Source organism: Bos grunniens, chromosome 7 (assembly GCF_055505025.1).
Source record: "Bos grunniens cultivar Pamir isolate PY7600 chromosome 7, Bosgru_T2T1.0, whole genome shotgun sequence".
Lineage (NCBI taxonomy): Eukaryota > Metazoa > Chordata > Mammalia > Artiodactyla > Bovidae > Bos > Bos grunniens.
The window spans coordinates 102,577,881-102,601,041 of record NC_141171.1 but is presented as its reverse complement, the minus strand read 5'-3'; the positions used below and the strand labels follow the sequence as shown (position 1 = coordinate 102,601,041).

General features: G+C 40.6%; 1 protein-coding gene across 1 annotated transcript in view; it reads left to right on the top strand.

The window, feature by feature from the left end:
• LOC147370057 (uncharacterized) overlaps nucleotides 1–23,161 on the top strand; it is a 126,373-nt gene that overhangs the window by 7,553 nt on the left and 95,659 nt on the right. The window contains exons 3-4 of the mRNA XM_086413325.1: nucleotides 1,639–3,981; nucleotides 9,593–9,784. Of these exons, the coding sequence (XP_086269451.1) occupies nucleotides 1,639–3,981; nucleotides 9,593–9,784 (2,535 nt within the window). The remainder of the gene's footprint in view (nucleotides 1–1,638; nucleotides 3,982–9,592; nucleotides 9,785–23,161) is intronic.

Below are 23,161 nucleotides of genomic sequence, written 5' to 3'. Positions count from 1 at the left end.
GTATTTTTATCTTTATCACAGGAATAACTATAAAAATAGGAAGATAAATGCACATATATATTATAAAATGATTTAGAAATTTGGTCAATTGTTACTATGTATGTATTTCTGCATTAACAATTGTATGAATTACAAGTGACAACAATTCAAATAAAAATATTTACATATTCAAACAAAGGCTATTAAAGTCCCTATTCTTAGACTCTGTCATCAATGCATTCCTATGTAACTGTCTCAAATCTATCTCCTGCTGCTGCTGCTGCTGCTAAGTCGCTTCTGTCGTGTCCGATTCTGTGCGACCCCATAGACAGCAGTCCACCAGGCTTCCCTGTCCCTGGGATTCTCCAGGCAAGAACACTGGAGTGGGTATCTATCTCCTACTTGCAGAAATTGAAGTATAGGCCATAGAAAGTGGCTATAAGCTGTAAAATTATCAAACTGAAATGGCTATATACTGTTCTTCGCATGAGGGTGCTATTTTCAGATAAAATTGTAATCTACAGTTCTGGAAGTCAGGCCACCACTCTATAACCTGCTGTAAATGGGCGTCAGAGAGCCGTGTCTCCGTGTGGTTTTTCATACAACTTCCACGTGACAGCTCTCAGACTATAATCAGGCCCACTGGAAACTCTGAGTATTTGCTATAAGAAAAGTCATTCCCTCAGACTAAAAGAGAGACAAATAGACAAATGGGAATAGTTAGACTCTCCAAGGACCTTCAGTATGCTCGACAACCTATATGTCAAATCAGAAGTCTGTATACCTCTCCTGAAATTGGAAAGTAATAATTCTTAAATATATGGGTCTTTATTTGATCATGAAACAGCAATTAGTTTTCTCCATCCCAAACTTCTATGCCACCTCTAGCAAAATTTTGGTAGGATATTTTCCTTTATCTGATTGAAGAGAATTTATTTATTTATTCTTTATATATAATTATTTATGTAATTTTATTAAAATATAAAAATATATATAAAATACTATTTAAAACAATTATAAATACTACTTTTCACATTTTTATCTTAATTAGCTTAATAAAGATATCCTTGTGGACACCTGGTTCATAGATTTCCATGACATCGTTATTTTTCTGTTGCTCATTCTTTTCTTTTCCCTTTGAATTACTCTCTTTCAGACATTTAAAACGTAAGTTGAAATCTTTGTATTTTGTCTGCTGTTCGTTACACAAGATACAATACTTCGTGCTCATGTTTGCAAATCTGCCAAGCAAAATATTCTAATATTATGAAGCAGAGGTGTAAAGGTTACAAGGTGTCAGTTTTGGGCCAAATACCTGACCATGGCAACTGGCTCTTTATCAAGAAGTCTCTTAAAATCCGTTTGCATAAATTTGCTTTGAAATTTTTATTTCACCCATCTTGGAAGTCTCTGCTTCAAAGTAAAACTTAACTTAGATTCCTACTTCCTAAAACTACCAAGTGATATTCTGCATTCTAAGATAATTGATTTAAAATGACATATTTATTAGAAATGAATGTTTGTGGAAAATAGCTTGACATACTAGGAATGAATGTCAAAATACTTACAAAGGATATGCATTGAATTTCATCCTAGAATTTGGAACGGCTGCTTTCTAAATGGACACAGAAAGCTTTTCTTTTTTTGCTTCTTCTTTAGGTGAACCTCAGGCTGCTGACCAAGCATGCCAAAAAAACATAAAAGATCTTGAAAAGGAAGTCAAAGGAGACACCGCAGGAGCTTTATTTCATCAGACTGGGGCATTAGGAAAATCTCAGGAAAGTGGAGATGACCATACATCTGCTGCTACGAGTAGAAAGCAAAAGTCTCCTTTTTTCCCTAAAGATAAGAAACAACTCCCCTCTGAAAGCAAAATAATTAAGGAAAAGGAAAGGGATGAGCCTCCTTCATTCCTTTCTGATCAATCAGACAAAGTCTTACCAGCGGTCACGTTCAATGACTGCGAAGAACCATTATCAGAAAAAATTGCACTGCGGGGCTTCCCAAACACCTCAGAGGCCCTTCAACCATCAAAAGGCAAAACCGTGACAGACGTGAGGTGTGGGGTTGTCCACGTACAAGTAGCAATCAAGAACAGCTGTTTCTGTCAAACAGGAATACGGCTCCCAACGAAAAAGACGCGTTCAAGATGGCAACCGTGCTACTCTGTCAGACACTCTCAGAGAAGCGACACTTCTAGAAGCTGCTCTTTGAAGTGCAAGAATCTGTCGGTCGAAGAAGGACAACCCAAAGCGTCGTCTAAATCTGAAGGGAAAATTGCCAGAACTGAGACCCCCTCACTGAAAGTTAGCATCGTAGGAAAAGGAATTAAAGTCAAATACGTGAGTAAGAAAGAGAATGTATTAATAAATATAACTTGTCCACCAAAAAGTTTGAAAATAGCGAAAAACAGAAACATTGCCTCCAGCCACTCAGCTGAAGAAGGGCCCGAGTCTTCTGCACAGTCCGACACTGGGTGCCCTGAGAAGTGGCAGCTGGAAGACAAGCGTCACAGTTCAGGCTGTTTGCACGTCTCTCCCCCGACTGTGTTTGGTCTCCAGAAGGAGGAGAATTTTGATACAGTTGTGGTTTCCCTGTGCTCAAGCCCTGACAGCGAGAAGAATAAGCCTAACACAGTACCTTCAGTCTCAGATGACTGTGCAGTGGAATCTGCCATCTTTCAGCAAAAGAACTGTGCAGTCAGTAAGAATACCCCCCAAAAGAAACGTGTCTCTGAGGCTGAGACTCTTCTCACAGACATTCTTCCTACTTCACGTAGTACCTTAAAGACCACGAGCTTAAGCGATACCGACTTAAGTAAAACACCTTTTGAGGACCCTACAGATGTGAACAGAGACAGAAAAATCATCTCAGATAAGCCAGAAAAGATCACATCAGACCCAGATACACAGCCCAGCCCAGAAGGAATAAATTATTTGCCAAGTTCCATTACTGACATCTTTCCAGTTCAAGATGACAAAGGCTCTGACTTTGGTTCGTCTTCTCTGAGCGTGCAGTTTGTGGGAGAAAAGGCATCCAACATTTACTGCAAAGGCAGCAAAATTCCACCTGCAGATTGCTATGAGAACTCAGATTCTTTATCTTTCCCTTCTATTCAAAATGTTCTGAAGTCTTCCACTTCTTTCAGCCCATCACCCTGGGCCGCCGGACACTCAGAACCTAAAGAAACCCCTGGGGATCCCTTTTCCTTCAATCACTGTGCTGAAGTTTTGAAAGACTATGGGGAAGGGCTTACTGATGTGACTGAGAGAGACTTTGAAAACACCACTTTACATAGTGACCCTCATACAAAAGCACAGCTACTGGAAGTGAAGGGGACACCGCATCCACCTCTCAGCCTCACGTCCTCCGGCAACCTCTCTGCTGGCCAGCCACTTGGCAGTAGCAGCTGCATCACTGCAGAGTGGGGTCAGACAGGGTCTTGGGCAAGCCATCCAGACACAGCGGTCACCAGCAAAACAAAAGCGCCAGTGATGAGATTAATAGCTGATGAGTTAGACCAAAGATTAATTATTCAAGGTGATAAAGAAGACACTGTTTACTCTAATTATTCCATGGGAATGAAAAGTCCTAAAGAGCCTCCCAGCTCTCTGGGAAACGTTGAAAAAGACAAATTCCATATAATTATGCCTACAGCAAAGAATGCATGCTACAGAGATTTTGAAGCCCTGGCAAAGGAGAATCATGATAAAGTCTGTTTTCAGACAAATTTTCCAGACAGTGCCGAGTTCAGCTGTGCAATGTGTGCTACAGATAACCTGTTCCTTATGGAGAAAACCCTGACTACTGATGATGCTGACCAATATGGTAACCAGGATGAACAAAGCTTTGGACTAACCACTTGTAAACAGGAGCCAGCAGGGTGCCAAAGGACTGCATCAACAAAGCCAAACCCTGAAGAAAATAAAAATGACCCAAAGGAAACTTATGATCACCAAATAGACATCCTGTTCTCCCCTCAGAAGCAGAAAGCTCTGAAAGGTACAGTGGGCTATATAGAATCTTTAACTTTCATTGTTTTTACTTGTTTGACCTTTGGGAAGTCTTTTTTTATTGCTTGGGATTTTTTCTTTATGGCTGAAGATATATTGAGTATTTTAGAGTTAGATGAATATGGGCAAGCATATATCAGCCTGCTTTTTTCCATTATCACCTACCCCACCCATAAATAGTGCATAGCAAAATTACCAAGACTGCAGTTTAATATAAAGTTTAAAAAAATCGATTTCTCTTTAAAAGGTTGATGTATTGCCAAATCAATTTTGTGGGAAATGTTAGCCTTTTGCCACTCTTAAATAATCTGCCATTTCTTCCTTCTTGCAAGCTAAGCATGTTCAGTAGAATTGGAAGAAAATGTTTGTGATAAAATGTGTTTTTAAACCTTGCCGTATCATTGCAGAAGCATGGCATACATGTTTCAGGAGGCCATGTGGAATAGTAATTAAAGCAAAGGACAAAAAACAGAAACAGTCATGGCTAATCCGCATTGAGCCATCCTAGGGACCTCTGACCACAAGCAGACCTCTGACCTCCCTTGTGGATTGGTTGGCCATTTTCAAACCACTGATAGAACCCAGAAGCTCTCTTGGAGACGGCTAAGATAGAAGCTCTTTCCTAAATATATAATACTGCCTGTCTGCTTTTAATCTTGGATCCTCATCGTATCATTAGAGGCCCTTCTCGTTTCTCTTCAATAAGCCCAAATATTTTATACATAAGGTTAGCATTATTCTACATTGTGTAATTATTCTACATTAAATGCATCTTGAAAAAGTAAGGATCGAGCCCAGATCTCCCACATTGCAGGCAGATTCTTTACCAACTGAGCCACAAGGGTAGCCCACGAAAAAGTAAGAACTTCCTTCCAAACTGCCAGTAACATTCCTAGTGCGGCCATAGATGATATTTGGAAGGACAAAACTTAGTCAAGAAGCTGCCTTTTCTTCGTTGCTGTTCTAGCCCTAAGTTTTTAATAGAATAAAATTTAGAAGTAGAAATAAAACACAAAGGCACATGAGTGTCGGCATGAAATGTGAAATTTACCTCGCAGAGAATTAAATGCCCTAAAACAACACATAGAGTCATCTGCTTAATATGAACCCACTAAGGTAAAGATCCACATCATAACAACAGCTGCCCAGTTGCCTGCCCAGCCCTAGACACCAGAATCAATGGCATCAACCCTGCGTTTGCTTCAGCCCACAATTATTTCAGTCTGCAGGAAGCCCATCTGCAGTAAGAGTACTGGTGTCTCCCAGAGCACGTGTGTGCTCACCTGGATGAATATTCCTCCCAGGCTGACTCCTCCTCCATGGACAAGCTCCTCCCTGAACTGCCTTTCCCAGAAAGGGCTATTACCTTAAGAAAATCAATAATTCAAGTCAGAATCGATAACTCAGTCAGTCCTCCCAGAGCTGATCCTGTGCTTCCGTAGACTTTGAAATCGTCCCATTTGGTGCACAGTTCCAGCTACCAGTTCCTGGTATCGCTGTGCTGCGTTGAAAGGCTGTTCCTACAACTCTCTCCTTCCTCTCTTTATTTCTCTCCCCTAGATCACTCTGTTCCAGCCACACTGACTTTCTTGAGCTGCTGGAATCTGCCAGGGAAGTGCCCACATCAGTCCTTCGCTTGGGCAGGCTCCAGCCCACATCCGTCCTCCTCAGTCCAATTCCCACTACCTGGACTCCCCTTCCTCCAAATGTGCACACGGTTCACACTCATTCTTGAAATCTTTGCTCACCTAGCACCTTCTCTGTGAGGCCCCCTCAGGCCACTCAATTCAAGACTGCAAGCTGAGCCCTGTCCACTCCAGCCTGGGTGTACTATATTCCTTTCCCGTGTCTTGCTTTCACACACAGCAGCTTCCCCTGCGAATGTGCTGTGCATTTAATTACTTTATTTCTTCTGATTTCCCTCACTAGAATGCAGTCATGAGGGCATGGATTTTTTTTTTTTTTCTATTTTGATCTTTGTTGTATCCAGAGCACCTGAACAGTGCCTGCCTGAAAAGTAGGTATTCGGTGAATGTTTGTTGAGTGAAAGGATGAATTCAGGAAAGTTATTCTTTGTGGAAAACTCTGTTCACATACAAAAAAGCAAACAAACAAACAGGAAAACAGTTCAGAAGTGAAAATGTTTATATTAGCTGTTTGAATATATAAGTCTTTAAATGGATTTGACTCTCCTAGAGCTGTGAGTTTTTTATACTTAATTCAATACCATTGTTATTATACTATTGCTACTTTAGGCCAGGATTTTGTCATTTTTTTCAGAGTATAGATTGCCTTGAAGAGTTGGGATATCTTTGTACTAGAAATTTTTGTTTTTAATATAGGCACGAATGTATGCCTTTATTTGCAGAGGGGTCCTCCAGCTTCTCAACATCTATCCATGTACCTTGGATTAAGAATCCCTGATGTGGGTGCTGACTGTATTTACAGAGTTCCTTCTACCACGTGCGTGCTTCGGAATTAACTAGATTAGAGGTCACAGCCTAGAGGGGCCGGGCAGGTAGTATAAATGAGTAAAGCAGGCTGCAAGTCAGAAATAATGGAGTGTGGGTGGACCAGAGGGGTCGCTGTCCTGAAGCAATGAGAATTCAGGCCCTGAGTGGCCAGGCCTTCTCGTTTTTCAAGAAAGCTGGAGATCTGGGATTTTTTAGTCTATATGAATCTCTAGATTATATGACATGTAAGACACGGTACAGGCTCAGCAATCTACCACCTCTGAAGTAGATTAACCCAGGGTAGTAGGGATGGGCATGCTACAAGAGCTACAAAGCCAGTGCTGCAAGGGAAAGCATACCAGTCCGAACCTCTTAAGACTAAAACTCTGGGTTCTGATCTGCACATTCTTAGGTAAAAAGGTTTCTCAGGGCCTCCTTTCTTCAGCTACAAATTGCCTGACATATATCTTTAAGACCTCTGCCAAAGAACCGGGAATTCTGTATCATAAAGCATTTTAATGAGGGAACCAAATCTAGGTGACTCTGAGAGAATGACAGGTAATGAGAAGGATTAAATGATATTTTGCCTGGCGTAGAAATATTTGTAATTAAACAGTCCTTTCTATGTAATATGATACAAAACTTACAGGTAACATGTGAGATCGTTTATTTCCCCATACCCCTAAGGAAGGACTGATTCTGCAAGCCTGCATCCAGGCAGAAGGTGCCAAGGAGTATAGCCGGGATGAAGTCTGTGGTCCTAAGATCTACACCAAGTACTAGGGGTCCAAAGATGCATAAAACAGCCATCCCTTTTCTGGTAACAGAATTGTAGCTCTTGGGCTACTTTCCAAGAAGCTGACTTCTGATGACATTGGGGAATGTCCACACTCATGGCCATTTCGGTGTCTCTCGGCATGTGAGCAGGGCCAGGGGCCCAGGGCCAGCTGGAAGGCCAAGCTTTCTGCCAACAGGGCTCCTCCACCCAGAGCTGGATTTCCCTCTCCTTGGCCTGAACTCACTTCCCAGGCCCCCTCTGGCTTTCACGGTGCTAGCTCTCTACTTTTGCAGTCACGTTTCATAAAACACCAGCACGCTTGTTGATGGACTAACATGTTGTCCCTAACAAAGGGATGGTTTGTGTTTTGAGTCCTTCAAGATCCTTCAGGGTCCTCATCCCCATCTTATTCCTAGAAAGGCTCAGTAAACCATCTATCAGGTAGTCATGGAATGAGGGAGAGGCTTATACGTGAACAGAGGTTACTGAGACAGAGGTTAAATTCACCAGGTGAAAAACCTCTATCAGCTTCAAGTATTCAAGGATTATGCAGATTCAGGTAGTAAGCAGGTCGTAAATTTGAGACTGAGAAGCTCAGACCAAATAATTCCTTGGTAGACATCTTGCAGAATTGTTTTAAGCATAGAGTGGGTGGTTGAACAAAATTACCTTCTATGTGTTTGCAAAGTTGAGGTTCTACAAATACCAAGTAACAGTGGGAGAGGTTTTACTCAGCAAGCATCACGGTGGCTCTCAAATCACACTTCAGAACACACTGGAGGGCATGGATGTGTCCTCGTTTGAATGTTTAAGATTCTAGAGGAAAACTTATCTCTCCATGTCACAGTCATATTCCCCTTACCTATACTTTCCTAGATTCATAGGACTTCTTTTTTTTTTCCCCCAGCATTTTCAGAGAAGAATTGCTTTAAATGTACATTTGACATGAGAAAAGTCTCCTTTTCATGGATGCCTTCAGAGTCAGCCTGGCTTCCCAATCTCAACAAATTGTGGAACTAGAGTGAGCACTGAAGGAAAGGGCGACAGGCCAGCTCTGTAGCATTTTTGAGTTTCACCACTCTGTAAAACTCCAGAGGGCAAGAGTCATCTTGTTCATAGCTGCAGCCTTAGTAACTAGCACAGTAGAAATTAGTTTAGAAAGGAACAGTAAATATTATAGAATGAATGCCATTTTTTTGGTCAACTTCTTAAGCCCTAGGGAAGAGGTAGGACTCAACAGGAAAATTATGGAAAATAAGAGGAATTGAATAATGACTCTTCCCTCATCCCATGTCTTTGGCTCTGCCAAGTGAAGTGAAAATTGTTATGTAAACGGATGAGTAGTAACTACATATAAACATAAAGAAGAATATGTATTCATGGATATACCACATTTATTATTTAAATAGTTCTGAGAACAAACTTTGATACTGATAAATTAGATTTTAAATTTAAAAACATTAAATTCTAAAAACTCATTTGCTGCTGGAAATAAAGTTTAAAGTTTGGTTTCTTTTTGCACAATATCAAAAAGTGAAAGAAAAATCCTAACCAATTCTAGCCTTTCAAATCACTTTCAATGTTATTATGTATTCTGCTATAGGAGTTTTTTTTTTCACTTTGATAATTATTTTCTTAAAGTTTGCTTGTATTGTAATTAGTTTAACTGTAATTTTCTTACTTCTAATTAACGTATAGTCTCATAGCTTGTGCTGACAGAAAGCAGCAGTTTGGAAGTAAATAAAGTATTTCAAGTTGTTATTTATTCAAATATAAAAATATCAAAGCCTTCATGTAATTTGGCTTTTATCCTTCTTCTCATTTTGAACCAACACGTACAGCAAGAAAAGTATGAAATCTGTGTCCTTCTGAACTGAACTGAACTGAGAGTTCAATAGTAAACTTGTTTTCAAAGACCGTACCTGAACTAATTCAGATAATAATAATAATGTCTTGTCCAGTAATTTCAGTAGACATAATTAACAATTGATTTACATTGTGCACCTCCAAAACAGCTAATAAACTAACACAAGCTAATACAATGTATCAGGCATACTGCTGCTGCCCAAGGAATATCTATTGAATTGAATCCTACTGAGGAAATGCATGATGATTCCCCTGTTTCCTACATAAATCTCTCTTCAGTCTATACAGCTCTTTTTTATCCTTCTCACTCTCCTGTTTCTTCCTCCTCCTCTTCGTCTCACTCTCTCTTTTTTAGTAATGCAAGTTGAGAAAGTGCATCAGGAAGGAATTGAGTGAAATCATTCTAGTTCGAGTCTTCAGTGGTTCTGTTTCAAAGACTGGAACATTTGAAATTCTGTTTTGAAGTGCTGTCTCACTTTCAAACTTCATGTGGTTTAATGTAGATGGGAATTTGGAAACCAGCAGTCTTCGAAAGTTATCCCAGGAACTGGCTCCAAAAGGTAAAAGGGCCAGCGACGGCTCCCAGGAGGAAGCAGTGGAGCAGTGGGCCAGGAGGAGGCAGCAGTTCCGAGACGGCAAAAGGTCCAGCTCTGCGGGAGGAAGTTCGTTCGCCAGCAACGTCACCGAAGGGTCCGGTGAGTAGGCCAGTGCCTTGTTCTCCAGAACCAGAGCAAAGGCCACGGCTTGCTGAAGCTCACCCCCGTCCTCTCCTTCTTATTTTCAGAATATACACCCTGTTGCTTGACCACGGCAACGTGGTCACTATATGCTTTTATAGAAAAGATGCTGTTAGAATAATCAGCTCTTTATGACCCACTAAGGAATCCCAACTTGGTAAATTACCTCCTTGAAGACACAACTGCCTGCCAAGACGACTGTTCTCTTCAGAAACTGAAATAACTCACTATCGGGCTCTTTACTATAGTTTTGCAATGGATCCTATTTCTAAGAATTTGAGTTGGCTTACAAAAATACCTATAGTACAAAAAGGTAAGAGTAATCTGTTTTATTATAAGAAACCATTTTCTTCTTGTTTTAACATTTCTGAAATGAGGAAGTAGACGTGTACTTTAGTGAGAGAATGCTGTTTCTCTTGCTGTTGAAAAGATGCTGTTAAATTAGTATCATACTTCTGTCAAGGAGAAGACCTTCCTCAGCCTATCTGTGTTCTTTTGGCTGGCTTAAGAATTAAACTGACATGAGACAAATTAACAAGAGAAAATCAAACTTAATTTTATAGGAGTGGGAACCCCACATCCATGAGAGAGTCAGAGACTACATATACATGAAACATTCGAAGACAGAAATGCATCAAACTCCCACTGGCTCTCTGTCTTACATATAGTAATATATTTGTTTTAATGCTATTCTCTCGAATCATCCTACCCTCTCCTTGCCCTACTGTGTCCCAACATCTCTTCTTTATGCCTCTGTCTCCTTTGCTGCCCTGCACACAGGATCGTTGGTACTACCTTTCTAGATTCCATATACATGTGTTAACATGTGATATTTATCTTTCTCTTTCTGACTTACTTCACTCTGTATGATAAGCTCTAGGTGTACAACACAGGGAACCCAAAACTGGTGCTCTGTGACAGCCTGGAAGGATGGGGTGGGAAGGGAGGTGGAAGGGGGCTTCAGGAGGTTGGGGACACGTGTATGCCTATGGCCAATTTATGCTGATGTGTGGCACAGGCCATCACAATATTTTAATTATCCTCTAATTAAAATAAATACTTTTAAAAAAGAAGCCAGAAATGTAAAATGAGGTGTATATGCCATCCTGAGATAAAAAATGGAGTAGGTTTTTGGTGGTTTCAAAGACAGAAGGGTCAATCATGGGATGATAAGAATGGAGGTTTGGTATAGATGTTTGCACTGCCATAAAAAAAGGAACCACTTAAGCCAGAAAGAAAAACACCAATACAGTATACTAACACATATATATGGAATTTACAAAGATGGTAACAATAACCCTGTATACGAGACAGCAGAAGAGACACTGATGTATAGAACAGTCTTTTGGACTCTGTGGGAGAGGGAGAGGGCGGGATGATTTGGGAGAATGGCATTGAAACATGTATAATATCATATATGAAACGAGTCACCAGTCCAGGTTCGATGCACGATACTGGATGCTTGGGGCTGGTGCACTGGGACGACCCAGAGGGATAGTATGGGGAGGGAGGAGGGAGGAGGGTTCAGGATGGGGAACACATGTATACCTGTGGTGGATTCATGTTGATATATGGCAAAACCAATACAATATTGTAAAGTTAAAAAATAAAATTAAAAAGAAAAAGGAACCACTTAGATAAGACTTATCTCTGGCAATAACTCTTTCTCTGGGAAAAATCCCCAGTTTAAGTTTTTATAGGCAGTTAGGGAAGGGGCAGTATTCTCTTGAGCTCAGAGAGTTCCCCTGCCTTTAGCTGAAAGAAATCAGCATGCCAAAGTGCACATCTTGGGGAGGACTCTTCTGAATCCCTATATCTCAGTCCCACAACCTATGGCAAACTGAGGATGGAAAGTAAGTCATCAGTGAGGAAATCTAACTTCCCCTTCAGGGAAATAAGGATTAAGAAATGGAGGGAGGGTATTAATATACACCACAAATATTAGGTCAACTGCAATTTTTAAAATGCACAAAGTTTTGGCTGTGAGTTTCAGTATTATTTGGAGAACTTACTGAGGACTGTAGCCCAGAAGACTGAAGAGATGGGAATACCAGACCACCTTACCTGTCTCTTGAGAAATCTGTATGCAGGGCAAGAAGCAACAGTTAAAACTGGACATGGAACAATGGACTGGTTCCAGATTGGGAAACGGGTACATTAAGGCTGTATATTGTCACCCTGCCTATTTAACTTAGATGCAGAGTACATCATGCAAAATGCCGGGCTGGATGAAGCACAAGCTGAAATCAAGATTGCTGGGAGAAATATCAATAACCTCAGATACATAGATTACACCACCCTAATGGCAGAAAGTGAAGAAGATCTAAAGAGCTTTTTGATGAAAGTGAAAGAGGAGAGTGAAAAAGTTGGCTTAAAGCTCAACATTCAGAAAACTAAGATCATGGCATTCAGTCCCATCACTTCATGGCCAATAGATGGGGAAACAATGGAAACAGTGACAGACTTTATTTTCTTGGGCTCCAAAATCACTACAGATGGTGACTGCAGCCATGAAATGAAAAGATGCTTGCTCCTTGGAAGGAAAGCTATGACAAACCTAGACAGCGTATTAAAAAGCAGAGACATTACTTTGCCAACAAAGGTCCATCTAGTCAAGGGTATGGTTTTTCCAGTAGTCATGTATGGATGTGAGAGTTGGACTATAAAGAAAGCTGAGCACCAAAGAATTGATGCTTTTGAACTGTGGTGTTGGAGAAGACCTTTGAGAGTCCCTTGGACTGCAAGGAGATACAACCAGTCCATCCTAAAGAAAATCAGTCCTGAATATTCATTGGAAGGTCTGATGCTGAAGCTGAAGCTCCAGTAGTTTGGCCACCTGATGGAAAGAGCTGACTCATTGGAAAATACCCTGATGCTAGGAAAGATTTAAGGCAGGAGAAGAAGGGGATGACAGAGGATGAGATGGTTGGATGGCATCCCTGACTCAGTGGACATGAGTTTGGGTGAACTCCGGGAGTTTGGTGATGGACAGGGAGGCCTGGTCTGCTGCAGTCCATGGGGTCGCAAAGAATCAGACACGACTGAGTGTGAGGTTTTTGGAATCTAGTTGGTGGGTCAGAAGTGCACATAACCTGGACTGGTGACTGGAAGCTAAAGTGGGGGTGGGGGTGAGGGGTGGGGGGGCACTCTTGTAAGATTGAACCCTTAAATGTGTACCCAGTAGGTAGTGTCAAAATCGAGTTGAATTGTAGTATATACCCATGCAGTTTCTGAAGAACTGCTCCCAACACACACACAAGAGTTGTGATGTTAAGCCCAGGAACCCAAAAGAGTTGTGATCCAGAGACTGGTGTCCCTACAAGAGAGACAGTAGAGACTGTGTGAATGTCCTGGGTTATGTCCTAAGGACAAGCTGTTGGAATGACTGAGGTACGGTTCAGAAAGACAGTGGTATACCTTATTCAGAGTGAGTTAGAGGCTGGCACAGGTTAGAGATTGAATGTAGCTATAAATGTGGGGCAAACTTTTAAGTAATTTATTTACATTAAACACAATACTGTGTTAACCCACCACAGTGCTCGTACATTCATGTGAACAGTGAAGAACGCAATGCAAATGTTCTATTTTGTCCTGATAGTTTTTTTCTTGTCTCTTGATCATGTCTAATCCCTCCAGTTGCTTCTTCCCATGTGGCAATAAGGACTCAAGAGCTCGAATAGTTTTTTTAATCGAAATTTTACTGCCATAATTCTAGATTCACAGGCATTTATAAGAAAGAATAGAGAGAGCCCAGTTTTCCCCAATGATTTTTTTTTTTTTTACTTTTTATTGAAATGTCATTGATGTCCTATATTATGTTGGTTTCAGGTGTACTAAATAATTATTTGATATTTGCATACATTATGAAAGGATCACCATAAGTCAAGTAACCATTTGTCCCCATATAAAGTCATTGCAGTGTTATGACCATATTCCCTATACTGTATATTACATCCCTCTGACTTACTTATAACTAAAGCTTTGTACTTCTTATTCTGCATGACTTATATCTTAAATTTTTATTTGCACATATACTACTGTATAGGGTTGTTTTATCATCACTCTACTGTTCATGGACTCTTTAAATACCTCCCTGGGGAATACTTTTCTTTTATTGAACTTCCAATACAATATTTCTGCTGCATAATGTTCATTTTATTCCACTCCTACTTCCCCTTGTCAATTTCTGGATTGACATAGTCTAGAAGCTGATTTAGATTTTTAAAACTCAATACTTTTCAAAATCAACACTTAAATGTATCACTGCTTTTTACACCAATGACTTCCAACGAGATTTGTCTTCTTTTTCTTCTTACTATCAGATCAGATCAGTTGCTCAGTCGTGTCCGACTCTTTGCGACCCTATGAATTGCAGCATGCCAGGCCTCCCTGTCCATCACCAACTCCCGGAGTTCACTCAGACTCACGTCCATCGAGTCAGTGATGCCATCCAGCCATCTCATCCTCTGTCGTCCCCTCTCCTCTTGCCCTCAATCCCTCCCAGCATCAGAGTCTTTTCCAGTGAGTCAACTCTTCGCATGAGGTGGCCAAAGTACTGGAGTTTCAGCTTTAGCATCACTCCTTCCAAAGAAATCCCAGGGCTGATCTCCTTCAGAATGGACTGGTTGGATCTCCTTGCAGTCCAGGGGATTCTCAAGAGTCTTCTCCAACATCACAGTCCAAAAGCATCAATTCTTCGGCACTCAGCCTTCTTCACAGTCCAACTCTCACATCCATACATGACCACAGGAAAAACCATAGCCTTCACTAGACGAACCTTTGTTGGCAAAGTAATGTCTCTGCTTTTCAATATGCTATCTAGGTTGGTCATAACTTTCCTTCCAAGGAGGAAGCGTCTTTTAATTTCATGGCTGCAGTCACCATCTGCAGTGATTTTGGAGCCCAGAAAAATAGTCTGACACTGTTTCCACTGTTTCCCCATCTATTTCCCATGAAGTTATGGGACCAGATGCCATGATCTTCGTTTTCTGAATGTTGAGCTTTAAGCCAACTTTTTCACTCTCCACTTTCACTTTCATCAAGAGGCTTTTTAGTTCCACTTCACTTTCTTCTTACTATAGTTATTCTCTAACAGTTTTTTAAGAGAGTTTCTTTGAGAGGTAAACTGAGTATTTATAAATCTGAAAATGGATTCATTTCCTTCTTAATTCTGATGACAGTTTAACATAGTTTGGTAGACAATTCTAGGTTCAGATTATTTAAGAAACTGGTTCACCATCTTCCAGTAACCAGTGGTGTTGATGAGCAGTCTGAATCCAATCTCATTCTCACAATTTATGTCATAAGTCCAACTTTTGTCTATTTTGCCTCTTAGGGTTTTCTCTTCATCCTCGGAATTCTAAAATGTTCTAGTACATATGTCAGTATGGCATATATTTCCATGTTTGGCATCCCATAAGCTATCACATGCTGGTGACTCATGCCTTTCTTCAAGTTTCATAAATTCTCAGATACAAGTTCTCTCCTCTCTATTTTCTTCTGCTGTGACCCCTTTTAGAGAGTCATTTAAACTTGTAGATCTATCCTCCAGATGTCTTAACTGACCTTTCATACTTCACATCTCTTCATTAATTTCTACTGCATTCTGAGAGAATTCCTTAACCCTATCAGCTTAACAAGTCTCCCTGCATCCAAATCGTTCTTTCTCTTTAGCCTTTTTTTTAATGTGTTTTTTTTTTATTTCAGCAACATTCAGCATTTAAAAATGTTTTTTATTTTTTTGAGTTCAAAGGATATTTAGATGGTTCTTTTTTGTTGATCTATTTTTTTTTTAATTTTACCTCTGAGAACATTAAATGTATTATATAAAGTTTTAATCTAGTTGCTCTATCAACTATTTTCTCAGTGCTCATTTCATATTTGCCAAGTTTGTTATCTATATTTCATAGTGTTGGCTTTCCCAAGTGCTTTGTGATTTTTTATTGAGTGCTTATTTTTTGGTTCAAATTTCCTACTCACCTAACACCTCTAACTGAGCCCCCAGGCAGGTAGCGGAGGCTCCATTGCGGTTTTTGCTGTTCTCTCTGTAAGAAAGCGGCAAGTTACAATAAAGACATAACCCTGCACAGAATATTCTATAAGCCATCTGGGTGTCCTCTGTCCTCAATCTTTAACTTTTTAAACACTCATTTTCTTCTTGGCTAAAGGCAGGTACAATCACTGCTGCTACTTGACTCATGGCGGAGTTTCTAAGTGAGGGATGTGCAGACATCAAGCTACAGGCTGTTTCTGGCATGGTGCTCCAATTCATCGCTCTGCTGACTGCACCTGGGGCCTCTCTAGCTCTTCACTCTTGGTCATGCTTCCACCATTCTGCATCACAACTTCCTCACAGACAAGTCAGAGAAAGACAAGTACTATATGATATGATTTATATGTGGAATCTTAAAAAGCCATACTTGTAAAAATAGGAAAATGGTGATTACATGGGATGACAGGATAGATGTTGTTAAGGGTACAACAGGCAAAGGGCACTAAATAAATCTTAGAGGTAAAATGCACCTCCAAGTATAAGTATAGTGAATGTAGATAATAATACTGTATTATAGTCATCAAACTTACTAGAAGACTAAAACTTAATTATTCCAACCACTAAAAAGAAAGAATAATTAATGTTACTCTGATAGAGGTGCTAATTGTCACTACAATGGCAATCATTGCTATAATGTATAAATGCATCAAATGAAATGTGCACACCTGAAATTTACTCAGTGTTATACATCAAATGGGCTCTGCTGGTAGCTCAGGTGGTAAAGAATCGGCCTGCAATGCAGGAGACTCTGGTTTGATTCCTGGGTTGGGAAGATCCCCTAGAGAAGGGATAGGCTACCCAATCCAGTATTTTGGGGCTTCCCTGGGGTCTCAGATGGTAAAGAATCCACCTACAATGAGGGAGACTTGGGTTTGATCCCTGGGTTGGGAAGATTCCCCAGGAGGAGGGCATGGCAACCAACTCCAGTATTCTTGCCTGGAGAATCCCCATGGACAGGGAAGACTGGCATGCTGCAGTCCATGGGGTCACAAAAAGTCGGACACATTGAGCGACTGAACGACAACAGCACACACACACACACACACACACACGCGCACACACACACACACACACACACACACTCTCTCTGTTTCCTTCCTATTTTTCTTCCGGAATTTGAAATACCTCTCTCCTTTATTACACAGAAAAATTTAGCTGCAATCCCCGCTTGTACTTGTGTTTAATTGAACTTACCACAGTCTTCATAAAATAAAAGACCTTGTAGGAATTAGGACCCATCCAAAAACAGGTTTTCTAGCATTCCTATTAAATTGGGATACTGGGCCTATGCTTCCTCTACTACCTTGAATCCATGTCTGCACATAGCTTCCATTTGTCCCTCTAGCTTCTTTTTCAACCTTTCTCCACCTTACTATCTGCCCCAGGAGTCTCACCCCCAGTCTCCCTATGGGGTTGGCCTCCAGAGAAGATCAACAGAAGCCTGGAGGGAGTGTTGTTCGTTGTTCAGCTGCTAAGTTGTGTCTAACTCTGAGATCCCAGGGACTGCAGCAAGTCAGGCTTCCCTGTCCTTCAGCATCTCCTGGAGTTTGCTCAGGAGCATGTCTGTTGTGTTGATGATGCCATCCATCCATTTCATTCCTCTCTCGCCCCTTTTCTCCTCCTGCCCTCAATGCTGAAGCTGAAGCTCCAATACTTTGGCCACCTGATGCGAAGAGCTGACTCACTGGAAAAGACCCTGATGCTGGGAAAGGCTGAGGAGGCAGTAAGGAGACTAAGATTCTGGTACTATTGCCTCAGATCTCTCCCCTGTGGTGGACAAAGGCTGCCTGTGTCCCTAAAGTCATATTCTTGTAAAACCATCTTTTCCACACTGCCTTCCATGGCTCTGGGGTCTGATAACTCTCTTCAGATTACTCACTGAGTGTGTCCCCAACCTTAAGACATACCAGTGCTCTATCCTCATATTGTGAGGATAATATGAGCTGAAACTCCAATACTTTGGCCACCTGATGTGAAGAACTGACTCATTGGAAAAGACCCTAATGCTGGGAAAGATTGAAGGCAGATGGAGAAGGGGATAACAGGGGAAGAGATGGTTGAATGGCATCACTCACTCAATGGACATGAGTTTGAGCAAACTTCAGGAGATAATGAAGAACAAGGAAGCCTGGCATGCTGCAGTCCATGGATCGCAAAGAATCGGACAGGACAGCAATGATCAAATATCACCTACATTACAAACTGATAAAACACAGCTGTCCATTGCTTACAGAGATAGGAGAGGACACCCCTCAACAGACATCTGATAGTGCTTCAGAGTGGGGAAAGACAAAGTCTTATTCTATTGACAATTAGAAACTTGATTTAAGGCAGGTGTTTCAGTGTGTGAGCTTGATTAAAACTGGGTAAGGATCATTATTTAAAAGATCAGCACTTAGGGAAAAGGCAAGGTGAGGATTTTGAGAATTTCAAAGAGACTAAGTAAATGAGCTATCTGTTGATGCATTTTGTTGAAGAGTTGATGGTTGGGAGATAAGTACCTGTAATGAACAATAAAGATATTTGCCCAGTCAAGGGTCTTCTAGACTATAAAATGTATTGATAATGTGAAACAAGGTGTGTAATTTAGACAATAAGATGTGTGGAAGTAATTGGTTTTGGTTTTCAGTTTCCAAGCTGTAAAAGAGGGTGGAGGTTTTGTTCTCAATATACTCAAATCTTCCCTAGTCTTGGGGTAAGTAAATAGACAAAATTTCACTAAGGTGAATTACTCCAAACTGGATTTCCTAGATAGCATTATTCTTGAACGGCCATTCATGTTTTTCTTGGCCTTTAATTTGATTAACTTGCAGTCGCTGAAAATTTTCTTTCTTTCCACCTGAGAAAATGTGTTTCCAAGGCAAACCATTCAAGATCACAGTAATCCAAGTCTGTGCCCCAACCACTAATGCCAAAAAAGATGCAGTTGAACGGTTCTATGAAGACATACAAGACCTTCTAGAACTAACACCCCAAAAAGATGCTCTTTTCATCATAGGGGACTGGAATGCAAAAGTAGGAAGTCAAGAGATACCTGGAGTAATAGGCAAATTTGGCCTTGGAGTACAAAACAAAGCAGGGTAAAGGCTAACAGAGTTTTGCCAAGAGAACGCACTGGTCATAGCAAACACCCTCTTCCAACAACACAAGAGAAAACTCTACACGGGGACATCACCAGATGGTCAACACCGAAATCAGACTGATTATGTTCTTTGCAGCCAAAGATGGAGAAGCTCTATACAATCAGCAAAAACAAGACCAGGAGCTGACTGGCTCAGATCATGAAGTCCTTATTGCCAAATTCAGACTTAAATTGAAGAAAGTGGGGAAAACCACTAGACCATTCAGAGATGACCTAAATCAAATCCCTTACAATTATACAGTAGAAGTGACAAATAGATTCTAAGGATTAGATATGATAGACAGAGTGCCTGAAGAACTATGGATGGAGGTTTGTGACATTGTACAGGAGGCAGTGATCAAGGCCAATCCCCAAGAAAAAGAAATCCAAAAAGGCAAAATGGTTATCTGAGGAGGACTTTAAAATAGCTGAGAAAAAAAGAGAAGCAAAAGGCAAAGGAGAAAAGGAAATATATACTCATCTGAATGCAGAGTTCTAAAGAATAGAAAGGAAAGATAAGAAAGCCTTCCTAAGTGGTCAATGCAAAGAAATAGAGGAAAACAACTGAATGGGAAAGACTAGAGATCTCTTCAAGAAAATTAGTGATACCAAGGAAACATTGCATGAAAAGATGGGCTTGATAAAGGACAGAAATGGTATGGACCAAAGAGAAGCACAGAAGATATTAAGAAGAGGCAGCAAAAATACACAGAAAAACTATGCAAAAAAATATCTTAATGACCCAGATAACCACAATGGTGTGATTACTCACCTAGAACCAGACATCCTGGAGTGCGAAGTCAAGTGAGCCTTAGGAAGCATCACTACAAACAAAGCTAGTGGAGGTGATGGAAATCCAGTTGATTTCCTAAATCCTAAAAGATGATGCTGTGAAAGTGCTGCACTCAATATGTCAGCAAATTTGGAAAACTCAGCAATGGCCACAGGACTGGAAAAAATCAGTTTTCATTCCAATCTCAAAAAGGCAATGGAAAAGAATATTCAAACTACCAGACAACTGCACTCATCTCACATGCTAGCAAAGTAGTGCTCAAAATTCTACAAAACAGGCTTCAATAATATGTGTACCATGAACTTCCAGATGTTCAAGCTGTATTTAGAAAAGGCAGAGGAACCAGAGATCAAATTGCCAACATCTGTTGGATCATGGAAAGAGCAAAAGAGTTCCAGGGAAAACATCTATTTCTGCTTTATTGACTATTTCAAAGCCTTTGACTATGTGGATCACAACAAACTTAAAGAGAAGGGAATACTGGAATACCTTACTTGCATCCTGATAAAATCTGTATGCAGGTCAAGAAGCAATAGTTAAAACTGGACATGGAACAACAGACTGGTTCCAATTTGAGAAAGGAGTACATCAAGCCTATATATTTTCACCCTGCTTATTTAACTTATATACAGAGTATATCATGAGAAATGCCAGGTTGGATGAAGGGCAAGCTTAAATCAAGACTGCCAGGAGAAATATCAATACCCACAGATACGCAGATGACACCACCCTGATGGCAGAAAGTAAAGAAGAACTAAAGAGCCTCTTGAAAGTGAAAGAGGAGAGTGAAAAAGTTGGCTTAAAGCTCAACATTCAGAAAACTAAGATCATGGCATCAGGTCCCATCACTTCATGGAAGCAAATAAATGAGGAAACAATGGGAAAAGTGAGAGACTTTATTTTCTTGGGCTCCAAAATCACTGCAGATGGTGACTGCAGCCATGAAATTAGAATTTGCTTTACCCTTTGGAAGAAAAGCTATGACCAAGCTAGACAGCATATTAAAAAGCAGAGATATTACTTTACGAAAAAGGTCCATCTAGTCAAAGCTATGGTTTTTCCAGTAGTCATGTATGGATGTGAGAGTTGGACTATAGAGAAAGCAGGGCACCAAAGAATTGATGCTTTTGAACTGTGGTGTTGGAGAAGACTCTTGAGAGTCCCTTGGACTGCAAGGAGATACAACCAGTCCATCCTAAAGGAAATCAGTCCTAAATATTGACTGCAAGGACTGATGCTGAAGCTGAAACTCCAACACTTTGGCCACCTGATGCAAAGAACTGACTCACTGGAAAAGAACCTGATGCAAAGAACTGACTCATTGGAAAAGACCCTGATGCTGGGAAAGATTGAAGGCAGGAGGAGAAGGGGACGACAGAGGATGAGATGGTTGGATGGTATCACCAACTCAATGGACATGAGTTTGAACATGCTCTGGGAGATAGTAAAGAACAGGGAAGCCTGGTGTGCTACAATTCATCGGGTCACAAAGAGTCGGACATGACTGAGGAACTGAACTAGACTGAAGAAAATAAATCTTGTTTTAGTCACGTAAATTAGATACAATTGCTGTTGGTCCTATTCTTCCTGGTCCCCCAAAGCATATCTCACACAAAAGCAATGCAGTTGGTACTCTGGATCCACAAGTGATTGTTTCCAGGACCCACCTCCATGGTCACCAAATCCCTGGATGCTCAAGCCCCTAAGATAGAAGGGCTTGTCTCACATACTCCACAGCAAACAACCTGAAATCCTTAGTTTTATGGACAAATCCTCTACTACTAGTCTCTTTCACAGTCACGTCTGCCCTGCAGAAAAAGGAACAACTAGAGCTGTGTTGGAATCAGCTCATCCAGGTGGCACTAGCAGTAAAGAACCTGCTTGCCAATGCAGGAGACGCCAGAGATGCAGATTCAATCCCTGCATGGATCCCTGTGTCAGGAAGATCCCCCGCAAGAGGAAGTGCAACTCACTCCAGTGTTCTTGCCTGGAGAATCCCATGGACAGAGGAGCCTAGTTGCAAAGAGCTGGACACAACTGAGTGCACACCAAGTAACCAAATAATAGGTGTGTTGGAATCAGCTCACAGTGGTTTATTTCAGCCAGTTGTCCATTTTATCAGCTTCCCTGGTGGCTCAGAGGGTAAAGCACTTTTATCCCCTCAACACTGTAATTCAGTAACATCAGGCTGGTAGCTTGAAACTGGCCATGGAGTATTTATTCAATGGAAACCAGAAAACACTACAAATCAGGGCTTATTTTTTTCTTTTTCTTTTGGACAATCACTTGTTAAACATATACCACTGCCCACTAGAAACAACACAGGAATCAGTTGTATGACTTCAACTCAAATTCAAGCCGAAATACCATGATAATTTTAATTAAAGCAATTATTGTTTCCTTTGGGATGGATTCTGTTTTGAATGGAAACGTATACTAACAATTTGTTTCAGATTAGACATGAGGGAATTGAACCGCCATTTTATTTTTCCGTTTATCCAAGGCACCAACACTCAGTAGGCATGTTCTATTTCCTCAGAAACTTCTCAGTAGAGGCTGCAATTCACTAAGAGCTGCTGGAGCTAGCATTGCTTAATGTGTGCTTTAAATTTTATCTCATTTACAGAGTCAGGATATGCTCCTAATCCATGACTTAAAATCTGACAGCTTTATCGAGCATCATTAGAGCTGGTGTTTTTCAGTCTGTTAATCTCACTCAGCTCTGACTTCCTACATAATAACTGGAAAACACATTAGGAATGGCATATTTATGTCTGTGGACACAGTTGATCAATCCGTCTAGGCTGTGGGGAATGCTGACTAAGGCATACCAGGTAAATAACTTGAAGGCTGTATACTGAAGTCAGAAGGGTCTGCAGCATGGAGCTCTGATTTTCATAATCTCGAATGGTTCCTGTAGTACAAACAGATGTGGCAAGAATTTGGGTCTAATTGTGTGAGGACTCTTGACAGCATTTCCCTTATTTCATTCTGCAATAAGAATTATTAAGGAACTGTATTTACATAATAAAGGAACTTCAATTTCCAATAGTAAGAGCTAACAATTACATTGTGCTTACTATGCCAGGCTTTATGATATAAATGAGTTAAGCATGATATTTTCCTCCTGACTTTACCAAAGGAGGAATCTGAGTCATGGAGAGAATAAGAGAATAAGTCATGGAGAGAATAGCCAATGTCACTCAGCTATAATTAGTGGCAGAACTGACTGGACCATTCGTATCTGACCTGGTCTCTCACTGGAAATGCCCAGAGTCTTACTTCATAAGATACCATTTTTTTGTTACCTTCAAATACAGTAGAATGAGAGAGAGATGAGAATGTCTAAAAACATCTGAAACTGAGCTG